This window comes from Olea europaea, chromosome 10 (assembly GCF_002742605.1).
Source record: "Olea europaea var. sylvestris chromosome 10, O_europaea_v1, whole genome shotgun sequence".
Lineage (NCBI taxonomy): Eukaryota > Viridiplantae > Streptophyta > Magnoliopsida > Lamiales > Oleaceae > Olea > Olea europaea.
In genome coordinates, this window is record NC_036246.1 from 28,149,932 (window position 1) to 28,167,069 (window position 17,138).

The 17,138-nt window shown below is 36.4% G+C and overlaps 2 protein-coding genes across 2 annotated transcripts; one reads left to right on the forward strand and one right to left on the reverse strand.

Annotated features, from left to right (window-relative positions):
* The first annotated feature begins 4,846 nt into the window (after positions 1–4,846).
* Positions 4,847–7,109, forward strand: LOC111402709 (cytochrome P450 71A6-like). The gene is made up of 2 exons (XM_023031058.1): positions 4,847–5,179; positions 6,694–7,109. Exons 1-2 carry the CDS (start codon positions 4,971–4,973, stop codon positions 7,028–7,030), a joined length of 546 nt encoding a protein of 181 aa, XP_022886826.1. The 5' UTR covers positions 4,847–4,970; the 3' UTR covers positions 7,031–7,109.
* Positions 7,110–13,623: 6,514 nt separating this feature from the next.
* On the reverse strand, positions 13,624–16,136 carry LOC111400488. Its single transcript, XM_023027902.1, has 10 exons — positions 16,055–16,136; positions 15,925–16,010; positions 15,504–15,608; positions 15,270–15,405; positions 14,817–15,182; positions 14,498–14,676; positions 14,179–14,394; positions 13,892–14,058; positions 13,788–13,841; positions 13,624–13,696 (listed from the first exon to the last, which is right to left on the reverse strand). The coding sequence occupies exons 1-10, from the start codon at positions 16,134–16,136 to the stop codon at positions 13,624–13,626; spliced, it is 1,464 nt and encodes a 487-aa protein (XP_022883670.1).
* Between the last annotated feature and the right edge of the window lie 1,002 nt (positions 16,137–17,138).

A 17,138-nucleotide genomic window follows, 5' to 3' on the forward strand; every position in this document is an offset into this window, starting at 1 on the left:
TATGTTTGATGATATTATTATCATGTGGATGAATCTTTTACTAATTACTCAACTTCAGCAGCATCTTCACTACTCTTTTCATATGAAGGATCTAGGCCAACTAACCTACTTCTTGGGTTTGGAAATTCGTAGTGATCTTTCTTGCAATTTTTTACATCAACATAAGTATACACGAAATTTAATTACTTTAGCCTGACTTCAGGATTCCTCACTAGTTGATATCCCTCTAAAAGTGAATGTTAAGTAACATAGAGGAAATAGAGATCTCATTTCTGATCCTACTATTTTTCATCAACTAGTTGGCAGCTTAAACTACTCGACCATCACTCAACCATAAATTTCTCTTTTTGTTCAATACATTAGTTAGTTTTTGCAAGCTCCATGCCACCTACACTTAGCTATTTTGTGGCATATTATTTGCTATCTTCAAGGTTCTCCCAGTCATTATCTACTATTTCTAGTTGGTTTTCCTATCTACCTTATTGGTTTCATTGATGCTAATTAGGTAAGTTATCCTAATACTCGTTGCTATGTTACAGGTTGGTGTATGTTTCTTGGAACTTATTTGCTTTCTTGAAAGAGTAAGAAACAAGACCGTATTTCAAAATCTTGACTGCTGCTTGTTCTGAAATTACTTGGCTTTGAGGATTATTTGTTGAGCTTGGTTTTCTTTAGTCGAGTTCTACTCCACTTCATACTAATAACACAATCTCCATTCAGATTACTATGGACCCTCTTTATCATGAATGTACCAAGAATATTGAAGTGGATTGTTATTGTATTAGAGAAGCTGTAGATATTCGGCTCATCTCTTTTCCACATGTCTCCACTGGTTTACAGATTGTCGATATATTCGTCAAAATGTTAACTCAACAACATCATCTTGTTGCCAAATTGATGCTTTTGGATCCACCATTCTCAATTTGAGAAGGATGTCATTACAGTAAGCATCTAGGCAGTTATGTTGTATACTATCTATGATATATTATTTCTATTTGTTCCTGTAATAGTTGTACATTAGGTTTATTTAGTTTCCTTGTATAGATTTATTTAGATGTCTTACATAGATAAATAATATAGTTATTATATATTTAATCAAGCACAAATTCGAGGCTCTTTTCTTTTAATGAAATAAGCTTTCTCAATGAGCAGTATTCTGCCAAAGTTGACATGGTATCAAAGTGTTTCTCTGTAGCCATATTTTTTTCTCAGTAGAACCCTTTATTTGGTTCCTTGGCATTCATTATTACTATTTGAATTTTTTCAAAGTCCTGCTATTATCAATTTTCTGAGTATTAGTCATGTCGCTTGCTAGGTAAATATTGTCTAAGCAATCACCCCATGTTATCATCTATTTCATATTCCACTTTACCAGTTTGGTGAAAATTAAAGCTGATTACTCCATCGATATAGACATAGCATTGTAGCTAGGTCCTAGTCATATATTTTTTTAGACGGAGAAATTTTACTTGTGTAACCTTTTTTCATACAAACATTAGTTTCTTTTATGGTGATGGCTAAGACATTGATCGCCTATTATAGGTTTTTCCACTTGTATGGCCTAGTAGATTAAGAGCCTGCCAATTTACTTTGATGTTCTTGATCATATCCTATGAAAGGATACATTGGATGGTAAATTTTCTACCAAATCTACCTAGTAACTTTTTAGCTCAAGCTTCTCACCTCAAGATATCTTTTGCATGATCCAGAGCTTCATTATTCCTAGAAAGATTGTTTAGGTCATTGAGCAAGGCTTTCTTCCAGTTGATGTTTTGATCCGCGGCAATTAGGGTTCTATTTTGCCTCTCGATGTTAGTATTTCTCAGAGATTGAGACTATTTCACACTTATTCATAGGCAATGGTATTTCATACCAAATATGGTGCCATTTCTAACATCTATCCTAAGTCCTTTCGATACAACGAAGGATTTTAGTATCATTTTCAAAGTTAGCAATTTTCAAAAAAGTTTGTTTAGTATCATCTTCGTACTGTCGTTTCTCTGTTGATTCTTTGGTTTTTATGGAGTACGAATGATGATGTGAAGTACAATGGGATTGCGATGGAGCCTTGGAGGATCATTTAGCAGGCCTATTACATTATGTCATTTATTTAGGTTTGAGCACTGATAAGAAGACTTGAATATCATCTCTATTTTTTGTATTCCTCTCACTCATCCCATGCATTTCCCTCATAATTTAGTTTCCTGGAATACTCCATCCATGAGATCTTACAAGATCAACATCAATAGGCACATCAAGGGCTACATTTCTAGTAGTAGGGGTATCATTTGAATCAATCTAGCTATTGTATCCATGCATTTTCCTCATCTTATGTCTATAGTCCTATACTTGAGTCTAACCCATGATCCATTCTTAATGGGATTCTTCATATGATGTAGCTTAGACTTTCGGACTTGTGAATAGATGTGGACTCTACTTTAGTCACTTATTCATCACCTATGGTGGAGAATCGTGGTCTATCTAGACTAATAGTAGATATATGAGATATCTACTTTACTTCAATCTTGATAATATTATTCCCATCTACTGTGAGGGAAACCAAGTTGCTGACTCACTTGCTTCAAAGGAGTGGGATTGACGCTACTATAAGGAGTATGGGCATGTCGACTTGCCTTGACAACTTTATGCCTTTATACAAATTAAGAGATATGACCTTCCCATTTTCACATATATTTAGGCTTTATTTTTGCATCTTCACGTTTGGGCAAAAGGTAGTACCTCTTTATTAATCGCTTTTGTCTTTTATGCTTTTGATTGGAGGTGAGGTTTTTACCCCCTCCCTAGTATTCGTTTGTGTTTCTTTTATATGATGATCGGGGATCCCCCTTCAAAATCGTAGTCTTAAGAAAAACAAATGCTCTCATCTAAATCAAAATTATAAATGCTAATTATAAAAATAAGAAGAAAAAAAATAAAAGAAAATATAGTGTTTAACATCTTGCAATATGTTAAGTAAATCAATGTTCATTGTTCAAATTAAGCATGCGCAGACCCACATGTGGTCATGTGGGGTCAAGTGATCCATAAAAAATTTTAATTTTTAATTTTTTGATTTTTTTAGTAGTAGTCCTTTATCCTTTACGACTATTCACGTTTACAGTCAGTTTACTTTATTATTCAATAAACAAGAAAAACCCTCCTCCAATCTCAAATAAACACTCAATCTCCAATTTCAATCTCTCTATTCTTCAACACAAATAAACTCTCCTTCTACAATATCCAATTCTATTCTCTATTCTTCAATCATGTATGGAATTTTATGTTTGAAATTAAAAATTTCTAATGTTTATCTTTGATTTTTTTCCCTTTACTTTTCCTCTATTTTTCATTAGAATCTGTTTCTCATCTCTATTTCACGATTCCAAAGGTTCGATTTTTATATTTCCTTTCGTCTTCTTCTTCTTTTTTCATCAATTGACTTATGCTTGTAGATTGATTCTTTCGGCTATGTTATGTAAACTTTCCTCTTTCTTTTCTTTTTTAATTTCAATTTTTTATGCTGTTAATATATTTTGGGGGGTTTTTGAAATTTTTTGGTTAAAGCCAGTGAATTAAAGCTGGAAAATCTTCGGGTGGTAGTACATAGACATTGATCGAGTCATGCGTCTGGTTTGAAACATTTCCGGATCATAGTTTTTGTTCGTGTCTTGTTTACTGTGATTGCATTTTATCTTCAAATATTTGTTAAAATTTACATTTGCTGGAGGTCAGGTCCATGCCCCCCTCCTCTATTTGTTTTCCCGCTTTTCATTATATAAAATAAACCACACTAGTGGTATTTGCTTAAAAAAAAAAAAGGCTAGAAAATGATTGCTGGCGAAAATGTTAAATCTTGACAAATAGAGATTGAGAAAAAGATCGAATTTCTTGAGAGTTTGACTAGAAAGTATCTTCTAGTTGTTGCTTTTACGGTATAGAGAATTTTTGCAATGACGATTGTCTTGAATCGTCAACATGATTAGATGAGAGATTAATGGCTATGTGGTAGATTGGTAGCATATAATGAGAATGATGTATTCGATAATATTGATAATGATTAATTAAACGAAGTTTTCAAATTATGAAAACACGTAGGCTACAATTGCAGTGTGTGTATAAACTTATTTTCGTTAATATTATATATATATATTTTTTATATTATATTTTAGTGCTTGTTTGTGCCCCATTATTTGTGAGTAATGTGTTATAAAATAGTGATTGATGTTAAAATGTGTAGTTAAAAAAGAAGAAAAAATTTTTTATTTACGTGTAATATTATTTTAATGAAGAATATGTGATTGAAAATGAGTATTGTAGAAAAAATAATTTAGTAAAATGTGAAAAAATGGTAAACAAACAAAGCCTTAATTTATTACCCTACAATATAAAATGTCTTAATCCGCCTTGGAAATTTAGTTCCATAATATGTCAATATGCTATTTGATGTTGACATATATAGCAATTTTGATTTCTTAATTGATATAGTAAACTAGCAATGGAGACATCGGACACCCACAAAAGAAAAATACAGCAAAATCCATTTGTTAATTGAAAACAGATCTGGTTATGAAATAATCACTCTTTCCATGTGTTGACTTTCGCATAAAGGTGATCCTTCCAAAAATAATGTCAAGTTATCTATTTTTCTTTATTCAAAATGCAACTACATCGAATTTATTTAATCGCATGGCAGTCCAATATTTATTTGGAATAAGATTTGTTTCCTCTTCCTAACTAAGAGGGTGTTTGGAAGTGATTTTTCACTTCAAAAAATTGATTTTTTGACCGTTATTTCACTATTTCATCCATAAAGTTTGACTTCTTCTCTCACAGATGACTTCCACTTTTCTCCTAACGATCAAAATATCAATTCTCAAAATCGCTCCCAAACGGGGCCTAAGCTCTATAACCTATCATCTTGACTGGTGAGTCCGTTACATTCATTGAGACAGAAAATCCTTTGCTCAAACATGTTTAGCTTTCATCAAGAAATTGATGAATTTCTTCCATTTCTATACTTTATTATCACTTTGTTCTTTGTCTGGTTTCTCCTCAATTTTTTGTACATGCCCACTGGTAACAAAAATCTTCCACCATCACCTCCAAAACTGCCAGTCTTAGGCAATCTCCACCAACTGAGTGCGTTGACTCACAGATCCCTCCAATCCTTGGCAAAAACATTGTTGGGAATTTACTTAAACATGCACAGGGGAATTTAACAAGTTTCAATTCCCATTCAGGATTCAGCTTTGTATTTAGATAAAAATTGTGATAAGAAATATACCTTTACTTGTGATTTGCAAACTCTTTCGCGTTATTCCTTTCTAGCAGCTTGAATCTGTCTCCCACAGCTGTCCAATTGTCCAGCCTCTAATGTAATTCACACAGAGAATAGACTGCAACGGCTATGGTTTCTCTCTTGTGCCAGCAAGAATAATGAAAACATAACGGACCTCAAACCCTAGCTGTGTATATATATAAACCCAAACGGACCCCGCCCGGTCCGGTCCGGTCCGGTCCAATATTTAATTAATCCAATTAATTAAACCCGATCCGTTAATTAATTAATCCAATTAATTAATTCGGGATTATAAATAACAAATTCAATTAATTAATTTATCCAACGATTGTTAAATTAACCAATTGACAATTTGCAATCTTCCAATTCTCTTTTGTGTGCGACCCATTAGGTTCCCGACCACGATGCCTAACGTCGTGAAATATTATTTTGATCTAATCAAAATTGATAAATCAATACACCCTTTTAATTTATCGTCAATTCACACTCGCCGTCCCTGATTGACATCTAGCAATGTGTAAGGGCAATACATGTGACGGGAAATGTCACGTGGTATGACAAAACCAAATTCGTTCGTTTACCGTGAAACTATTATCCATTCGTCAATACGATCCGATCAATTACGAGATATGGAATTGTGTCAATCTTGATCATTGATCATATCTTTCACTCCACTATTAAGTCAATATAAATCGAAAACTCCTTTTTGACTTATGAGTACACCTTGGCCAAGGATTTCATTATCGACTTAATTAAATGAAACGCAGATCATAATCTCCTACTATCTAGGAGTGACGAATCCTTTATTAATCAATCACAACCTTCATACGATTCTTGACGTACCCGAACGATGTCGTATTAGCGGCCCCTTTCAGAGCAACATCCAACACCGCCAAAGTATGTCTGTCCTCATATAAGGTACCATGACAACCTCAAGTCAAAGGACCAATTCCACTACCGAACGATAGAGATTAGCCACTGACACTCAGATAGTTATCCATGTGGAATCTCTTAGCGGGTCTCCAATGTTTTGTTCTATAACAAAACATCCACGTGTTCATTTAAGTGTCACCACACTTTAGCTCGTGAGATCAGCTACTTACTTCACAAGTAAGAAATGTCACACGTGATGGTCTAACTGTATTAACGATATCCGTATCTCGTTATTACTTATGACCATGGTTTATTCAAGATCCAATTATATGTAATTTGTATCTCACAATCACAACTCCTTGTGATTAACAGATTACCTAAAAATTGGATCTTCGGATTCTATTATTTAATATTATTTATTACAAAATTAATAATAGATCTCGCCAAAATCAAATGCATTAAATATATTAAAAGCGTTTACAACCTAAATCGATTGGATCTAGGGCATAACACTTACAAACATATGGTCCTATGATGCTGCTTCACTTTGGTAATAAGCCAACGGTCATTGTCTCATCAGCCTATGCAGCGAAAGAGATAATGAAAACTCGGGATCTAATCTTTGCCAAGAAACCTGACTCAAGTGTTACCAGGCAATTAATGTATGACGGGAAAGATGTTTCTGTCGCGCCTTATGGTGAATACTGGAGGCAGATGAAAAGCATTTGTGTTCTCCAGCTTTTAAGTAATAAGAGGGTCCAATCTTTTCGTTCCATCAGGGAAGAAGAAACAGACCTTTTGATTAAAAAGGTCAAGGAGACTTCTTTACTTCCATCCGTTGAACTATATCGACTGTAATTAGTTATTTGCTCAATTTCTGAATACTATTCTATTTATTGTTGTTATGAAAGTAAGCGCCTAGTCCTATTTTCTTTCATCTATAACGACGTGGCAAATGAGTTAGCCCAAATGGCCTCAGGTACTCAAAGGTTTTGAATTGGAAGTCTACTTGTGAGTATGGAATCATATTGCCCGTGACTCAAAGAAGGGCGAGAAAGATTGAACTTCACTACATACAAGATGGAGATGCAATAGATTGGAGAACAGAGATTAAAGGGTTCCTTAAAGAACCTAATAGAGGGATTAGTAGGAAAATGAAGCTGTGTTTGCTGAACTATACACTAATAGATGAAGAGTTGTATAAGAAACGCTCTAATGGTGTATTACTAAAGTGTGTAAGTTTGTAAGAAGCCAAGACGATCATGGCTGAGGTGCACGAAGGGATATGTGGAGCTCATCAAGCTGGCCAAAGGATGAAATGGTTAATTATTAGGAGTGGATTTTTTGGCCAAAGATGGGAGAATTCTGCGTTCAGTATGCAAAGAGTTGTTTAGCTTGCCAAAAACATGGTCTAATACAAAGGGCGCCAGCATGAGAGATGGCACCTATTATTAAACCTTGGCCGTTCAAGGGTTGGACGATAGACCTGATAGGGAAGATTTATCCCCCATCGTCCAAGCAACATACTTTTGTTATAGTTGCAACCGACTATTTCACCAAATAGGTAGAGGCGGTACCTTTGAAAGAGATCACCCAGAAGAATGTTATAGAGTTTATCCGTGATCACATTATTTATAGGTTTGGAATTCCACAAACTTTAATGGTAGATCGCGGAACATTTTTGAATGGAGATCAAGTGAACAAATTTTTGAGCGAGTTTGGGGTTAAATTAGTAAACTCCACACCATACTACGCTCAATCCAACGGACAAGCGGAATCTTCTAATAAGATTTTAAAAAATATCATCAGAAAGATGATAGATGAAAATGCCAGAAATTGGCACGAATGTCTGAACAAGGCCTTATGGGCTTATAGAACATCACCTCGGTCAAGTACCAAAGTTACTCCTTTCCAACTTGTTTATGGACAGGAGGTCGTTTTGCCTATGGAAATCAACGTGCAATCGATTAGAGTGTGCTTGCAACATAAGTTGAATGATGATGATTATGCCGAATCACTAGTTCAAAATTTATTGGGGCTAGACGAATTAAAGTTGGACGTCTTAGATAAATTGCAAGTTCAAAAACAAAGAATGGCTAAGTTTTATAATAAAAAAGTCATAGTCAAGTCGTTCAGCCTGGGTGAACTAGTTTGGAAGACGATACTCCCTTTGGATAGCAAGGATCCAAATTACGGGAAGTGGTCGCCCAATTGGGAAGGACCATACAAAATAAACAGTGTGTTGCCCAATGGAGCGTATCACTTGGAAGATTTAGATGGCACCAAGCACGTGAGATTCATTAACGGCAAATATTTGAAAAAATATGTTCCTTCTTTATGAGAATATGAACAGGTAAGAGCATAATCAAAATATGTTGAACGATTAAAGGATAACAAGGTCAGAGTGAAATACGTTCAAATAAAGTCCTTTATTATCAAACGTTCATTACAAAGATGCGAAAATACAAATAATGGATGCTCTACAAACTACAATCAAAAGTAAGCTAATCTCCCGGTTGATCGCTGAGTAAGAGGGTGGACTAGCCTCACGCCGCCTTCCTAAATGCATCGCTGCAATGGTGGGATCGCCGAGTAAGAGGGTGGACTGGCCTCACCACCTTCCTAAATGCATCGCTGCAATGGCGGGCAAAGAGGCTGAGAAGTACTCTCAGCAAGCAAATTGAGAAGCACTCTCAGCAAGCAATATGGCCCGTAAGCATCCCAAAAATTGCCTTCTATCATCGACTCCTTGTAAAGGGCAAAGAGATGATGGGAAGGACTTCAATGGTAAAAACTTTGCTGCTGGCCGAAAAATATTTCCTATACCTCCCACACCAAAGGTGACATCAAAGCAAATAGTAAAATGGACGGACTAAACAATCCATTTTTTTAGAAAGGCGAAGGTTTCGGATCAGATTGATTGTCAGAGTGCCAAACAATGGCAGCAAATTGGTTTCGAAGAAGAAAATGAAGATGAAGATGGAGGATGGAAAATGCGAAGCATCCATGCATTTATAGGGAGGTGGAGATGAAGAGACAGAATATGAACAGCCACATTTCTGCCTAGTAAATGGAATTAAATAGCCCAAAGTCTTAGGAGAAGTGGTGGAAATATCAAAAGCAAATGGGCAAGATTTTTAGCACGAAGCAGTTAAATGCTTGAAAAATTGACAACTAAAAAATAAATATCAAATAAATGCACAAGAAGTTAATGTTCATTAATGATGAACAAAATTACAAAGGGAAAATCAAATTATAAAAGAAAAAAGGCATCATATGTCTTAATTACAGTCCACCCCATACTGAACGAATTCGTTCCCTAAGTTTTTCCCAATTCTCGTTCTGCTGAGAGGAAGTGATGTTCAATTCGGCCACAACATCATCATCAACTTCCAACTTCTTGTACTGCTCAACCAAGGACTTAGCTCGCTCAATTCCCTGGGAGGCGTTGCGCTTTTTAGCAGCCATTCTCGCCTTGCAGTCGTCCATTTTGGCTTGAAGTTCCTTCATCTGAGCAGCCAAATTAACCATCAAAGAGTCTTCAACCATGACTTCGGAAGAGATTTCTTTCAACTCGTCCTCAGCCTTGTTGATCTCCATACGCAAAGATTCTTTCTCAGATACGGCTCGAAGATATTGAGTACTTTTGGCCTTTAGTTCAGCATTCTTGGCCAGTAAAGAAAGGATCTCGGAGTGGATGACCTTCAACGTCGCTTTAAAATCGACAGAAAGATTGAGCGACGGAAGCGTCAGTGCTTGCTCCAACTTCGCATTCAAATGCTCAAGTTTATCCTTGTGTCTGGCAGCACTAGCCCTACCAATGTCCATATCCATGAAGGACACGTACTCAAATATCGACTGCTTGAGGAACTCCAAATCTTCCTCTGAAGAAGCAGCAGGATGATCAGATAGAGCAGGGCGAGACGTCTTGACTTGCCCCCAGGAAGCGAACAAGTCTTGGATAGAGCGCACTATCTTGTCAGCGTCCTGCAAAGAAAATTGCCAATATTAAAGATTCTCACTACAACGAACAAGATAGAAATAAAAGTGAAGCAAAGACTACCTCATCAACAATAGTGGAAGATGGCATGTCCTCAGCCAAGTCTGCCACCAATGACTCCTCCATTCGTGAGGACTTCCCCTTGTCTGAGCGAGAAGATGTTGCCACAACGAGCAAACTCATAGGAGTATCTGCAAAAAATCAAGAGCAACAAATCAGAAACCAATAGCACAAGCAAAGGTAAGGCATAAAAAAAAAACTGAATTACTTTCTACTTCGATGTTTGGGGGGTTGACGCCCTGGGAAGAAGGTGGCTCATCCATGGGTTGTGATGAGGATTCTGGGACTGAAGATGTCTCTTTAAGCATAGTCCCCTCATCAACCGGTTTGGATGAAGCAGCCTCAGCAGAGGATGATGGAGCAGGAGCTGTCGATGCCAAAGCCTTTGAAGGAGGCTGAACTTTTCTGAGAAGTCTAAAAAATCATCAGCACACAGAAAAGTTTCAAGTATGAAAAAGTATGCTTGTGAGTAAACCAATTTAATTACCTTCCTCCTGACGATAAGAGGGGTATCATCATCATCATCAACATCATCCTCCAAAATGGGAGATGCTGAGGCTAGCCATTTGCGGCTTGGGGCACTCTTGGCTGTAGTAGGCTTGGCAGGGAGAGAAGAAGATGGACGAGCGACTGTTTAGTGCGACGAGAAGGAGAAGGACTCCGAACGGACAAAGGAGTGACTAAAACAGGAGGGGGGGAAGAAATGCTCGGCTGGTCTAGTGAATGAAAGGCACAATTGGCGTCAGTCGCAAATAATCTGCGCTTCACTGACGGCCAGAGCTATTCAAAAAGAGGGTGAATGGCATGGCTAGAATTGAAGGGGGCTAATGAAAAATGGCTGGTTAAAAGAAGATTGCGAGCATTTATAGCCTCTACCTCCGCCTTATTAATAGTATGAAAACGGTCAATTAAGTTCCTTGAATAGCAAGGAGGAACAGGCCAAGTTTGGCCGAAGCCAAGCTGGCGAGCAAAAAATTGGGGAGCATAAATTTCTACCCCCACCTTGGCATTGGTCCCAGTTAGAATATCATGAAATAACTCCCTCCCGGTTAAAAACTGGATCCAAATAAGCATGAAGGTGCTCACACTGTCTATAGTGAAGGGGGGATGTATATAGTTTGGAGTCAAAAAAGGAGGAAAAGAAAAAAAGGAAGAGATTGAATCCAAAGAATAAAAGAATGAAAAAATGTCCCTTCTGGACATATTTACAGGAGCCAAGAGCTCCATGGCTAGCCCATAATAGCTAGTAGAGGAGCGAGAAATTGATGGAGCACCAAGCAATATAAACAATTACTAATAAGTGACAAGGTCTATAAACTTCAATATCTAGAGTCTAAATTATCCGAATAGCCTTTTTCTCAGGACTAATATATATAATAATTACAAGATATCCAATGAGCCCAATATTGATATACTTATACTTGTTCTTTTGAAATTTAATTATTTAACTCATATATAATTATGAATTTAAAACATATTTCATTTAGTCCTTAATTTTTTAAATATAAAAATATATTTTTTTATTCTAATTTTTTTTTGGGCGTTACAATCTCCCCACCTTAAATATTCCGTCCTCAAAAATTACCTTAACTAATCGAAGAGTTTTGGATATTTGATTTTAAGCTCATCTTCCTTCTCCCATGTTGACTCGTCTAATCCATGATTATGCCATAGCATCTTGACCAGTGGAACTTCTCAGTTCCTAAGTTCATGCACTTTTCTGTCCAAAATCGTCGTTGGAGTTTCTTCGTATGACAGGTATTTTTGTACCTCTAAAGTTTGGTAATTTACCACGTGATTAGAATCATGAACATATTTTCTCATCATGAAAATATGAAACACGTTATCTGCTGCCAATTTAGGTGGTAAGGCAGGTCGGTAAGCCACACTGTCAATCCTTTCGATAATTTCAAAAGGTCTGATGAAACGTGGCCTAAGCTTCCCTTTCTTTCCAAACCTGAGCACACCCTTCATTGGTGTTACCTTTAGAAAAACTTTGTCACCCATTTGAAATTCTAAATCTTTTCTCCTACCATCGGCATAACTTTTCTATCGATCTTGTGTTGCCTTTATTCTTGCTCTAATCTTATCAACCGTCTCAACTATTCGTTCAATATTTCAGGACCCAAAATTCTCTTCTCCCCGACCTCGTCCCAATGGATAGGAGATTTGCACTTTCTACCATAAAGAGCTTCATATGGGGCCATACCTATAGTGGCTCGAAAACTATTGTTGTATGTAAAGTCCACTAATGGCAGGTGTGTCTCCCAACTTTCGCCCAGTTCCAAAACACATGCTCTCAATTATCTTCAAAAGTTTGAATGGTTCTTTTTTATTGTCCATCTGTCTGTGGATGATAAGTAGTACTAAACTTCAATTTCGTTCCTATGGCTGCCTGTAAACTTTTCTAAAATTTTTATACGAATCTCAAGTCTCTATTTGAAACAACGATGATAGAAACTCCATGCAGTCTGACTATCTCTCTCATATATAGCTATGCGAGCTATTCCATACTAAAATTTACTTTGATTTGCAGGATATGAGCTAACTTCGTCAAACGATCAACCACTATCCAAATAGCCTTGTGACCCCTATTGACCTTGGAAAACCTACCACAAAATCCATCACTATGTGTTCCCATTTCCATTCTGGAATATCCAACGAGTTCAGCAATCCTGATAGCCTTTAATGTTCTGCCTTAATTTGTTGACAAACGATACATTTCTCCACAAATAGCACAATTTCTCTCTTTATGTTCCTCCACCAAAAGGTATCTCGGAGATCTCGATACATTTTTGTACTGCCTGAATGTGCAGTATAGGGGTAACATGAGTCTCTTCCAATATCTCATTTCTTATACTTTCATCTTTAGGTACACACAACTTTTCTTTTAAAGTCAACGCATTATCTGCATATACCTCAAATCCTATACGTTTATTTGTACCAATCTCAACTTTTATCTTCTGTAGAAATGAATACTTATCCTATGCTTTCTTGATTCGATCTCAAAGAGTAGGTCGAATCATAAACGCTCTTATTCTCGTTGTAGTCTGAGTCAACGGTGTGATGACTTCCAATCTCTTATCAAGTGCTCCTGAATTGTGGGTAAGACTGTTAACTGCGATCCTATCTTCCTACTTAAGGCATCTGGAATTACGTTAGCCTTACCCAGATGGTAATGAATTGTACAGTCATAATCTTTCACTAATTCCAACCATCTTCTCTGTCTCATATTTAGTTCCTTCTATGTGAAGAAATATTTAAGGCTCTTGTGGTCTATGCAGATTTCACATCTCCTACCATAGAGATAATGACACCATATTTTTAGGGCATAAACTACTGCTACTAGTTCCAAGTCATGAGTCGGATAATTCTGCTCGTACTATTTCAACTATCTCGAGGCATAAGCAATCACATTCCCATGTTGCATCAAAACACAACCTAAGCCGTGTTTGAAAGCATCCCTATAAATTACAAACCCATCAGAACCTTCAGGTATAGTTAAAATAGGAGCCGAGAGTAATCTCTATTTAAGTTCCAGAAAACACTCCTCACATTTTTTCATCTACTAAAATTTCACCCCCTTTCGAGTCAGTTGAGTCATTGGACCTGCTATTTTTGATAAACCCTCAGTAAATCATCAATAATAGCTAGCCAACCATAAGAAAATGCGAACTTCACTTGCACTAGACGGACTAGGCCAATTAGTTACTACTTTCACTTTAACTAAGTCTACTTCAATTCCTTGAGCAGTAACCACATGACCAAGAAAACTTACGTGATCGAGCCAAAATTCATACTTCTTGAATTTAGCATATAATTTTTCCTTCCTCAAAGTATCAAATATTACTCGGAGTAGTTCCTCATACTATTTCCTATCTTTGGAGTACACAAGTATATCATCAATAAATACTATGACGAACTGGTCCAAATACTAATAAAACACATAGTTCATCAGGTCCATAAATATCATTGGAGCATTGGTCAAATTGAAAGGCATGACAGTGAACTCATAATGCCCATAACGAGTCCTGAAAGCAGTTTTTAGTGTATCGCCTGCCTTAATCATTAGCTGATGATACCTCGACCTCAAGTCAATGTTCGAAAACACCGTTGCACCTCTTAACTGGTTGAATAATTCTTCTATTCTTGGTAGGGGTATCTATTTTAGATAGTAAAATGATTCAATTCTCGATAGTCAATGCATATCCTCATACTCCCATTCTTTTTCTTTACAAAAAGTACTAGAGCGCCCAAGAAGATACACTCAGTCGAATGAAACCTTTTTCCAGCAACTCCTTCAATTGTAACTTCAATTCTTGGAGTTCTTTCGATGCCATTCTATACGGAGCCTTAAATATTGGTACCGTGCTAGGAACTAAGTCAATTGTAGATTCCACTTGCCTATCTCGTGAAATGTTGGGTAGGTCTTCTGGAAATACGTCTGCAAAATCTCACACAATGTTAATATATTTAACGGTTGTTTCTGTATGTTTGGAACCGTTGATATTAACTAAGAATCCTTGATACTCCCTTCTCAACACCATCTCCGCTTGTACAGCTGACATAAGGTGAGGTAGAGACTTGGACTTTGCTCCAAAGAAACGAAACCCTTCCTCTCCCGGTCTATGAAATAACACTTCCTTCTCATGACATCGAATGGTTGCATGATTGATCCCAACCAGTCCATGTCTAAAATAACATCAAAATCTTCCATCTCCAAAAGGTATAAGTCCGCCGGTAGTATATTTCCATCAATCTCTGACTTCATAGTTCTAGTCATCTGATTTGAACAAAGAGTTCTCCCTGAATGGATGCTAACCTCTAATGCATTATCCATTTTCACACATGCAATGTCATACTTAGTGATGAATGATGTAGAGATAAAAGAATTTGTAGCCTCAGAGTCAAAAAGTACATTAACAGATACATTAGATAATAACAAAATACCTATTTTTGTAATTATGATGTTAGACATAATGATTGGGAATGCAAAATCAAGAACATAAACAAGTACTTCAAATAATAATAAAATACCTGCTATCACATTTGGATCTTGCTCTGCCTCATGCTGATTTAATGCAAAAACTCGAGCCTTCCCTTTCTTGTTCTTGTTCTGATCATCATCCTTCTTTCGCGAAGGCTCTGTACAGTGCAAAGTGATATGCCCAGGCTTACCACATCAAAAACATATGTTCTTCCTAAATAAGCATTCACCCCTATAAGACTTATTACACTTAGGACATAGTGTAATACCTCCACTTAACCTACCGATGCGAACTCTTGGGCTTGGCATTTATTCTGCCAGTTATATTTGTCCTTGCTCTGATTATTCGACTTTCTTTTTCCTAACGACTCCTTGCTCTGTTGGGCATACTGCTCAAATGTAGTCCTCTAATATGAAATAGTATAAACCCTCTCCAACATTTCACGATATGAAGTGAAACGATGCGACATAATGATCATTCCAATTTTTTGGTATAGTCCATTTTCAAACCTCCTGATCTTCTTGACTTCTGTAACTACTAAGTGTGGGGTATACCTTGAGAGCTATTCAAACTATCTCTCGAATTAGTAAGCAACGTGTTTTCCTATTTGAGCTGTAAAAACTCTAATTCCTTGAAGTCTCTCAAAGCATGTGGGAAGTACTTTTCCATCACTTCTTTCTTAAATTGTTCGCAAGTCAGGTTACCTGTTGCTCTTCGGTCTTAGTGTGTGTGACAGATTCCCACCAGTAACCGGCTACTCCAATCAACTTGAATCTACGCATAGTACCTTCTGTGCATCCATGTAAGAAATATGTCGAAAAATGCATTCCAGACCTCTAATCCACTCCTCAACGGCCAGTGGGTCAGAATTTCCATTGAAAGTAGGAGGCTTATTCCTACGAAACTGCTCAACCATGGAAACAACTCCAAGGACAGATAGAGTGCATCCTGCTGTGGTAGCCCATTTTGTGGTGGAGGTACTTGATTTTGTCTAGTCAACTCCTACACCATTTGCAACAAGTCACGCATCAAATTTGTGTGGGTAGGTGGTACCATTTCCTAAAATTTAACATTAAGTCACTCATCATCTATTAGTACTAAGTCTAAGATATTATTATAGATAACATCATCATTTCATGTACATTTAGCAAGCAATAGTCAGTAAATTGAAACAATATCACATAGTTTATATTAACAAGAAATTAATAATACACAAACGCAATGGATAAGATATATGCCTACGGGTTACAACATCCGCTATTAGCATAAAATATTAAATATAATTCAAACAAGCATTGTAACCTTCGATATTATACAATTACAGTTATTATATCGTATTATTATTATTATTATTTATTTCATTTATTTATTTATTTTTGCCTGCTAAAAATAAGCATCATTATACAATATTCATTCATATAACTGTAATGTAGACTCTTGCCAACATACTCTTTTGCCACATATATTATATGCAACGTTTTAGAACACCAAGTTTTGTGTGTAAATACCATAATAATTCTTTTTTTTTTTTAAACATTGTAAGCATTTCCCAGTCATCATTGCCACCCGTTTGAACCCCATTAACTTATGTACCTCCCATTTTACTTGTGTAATGCCATTCTTACTCTTGCCACCGCTCAGCAAGATGGCAAAACTAGAGGCACAAATGTCATTTTATGCATTAATCAATTTAGTAGTCAAACCCTCGTGAACCACATAAGTGTGCTGTCAATTATAATTTATATGTGGGGCCTAGCAATATTTGAAAAAGTTGGAAATTTAATAATTTTTCATGGGGCAAACGAAGGCTAGATTTCTAGTTATGTAATTTGACTTAAACATTAATCACAATTAGCACTTTATTTAATCATAACCTATGACCATAACTACTTAACTTTTTTTTTTTTATCATTATTCA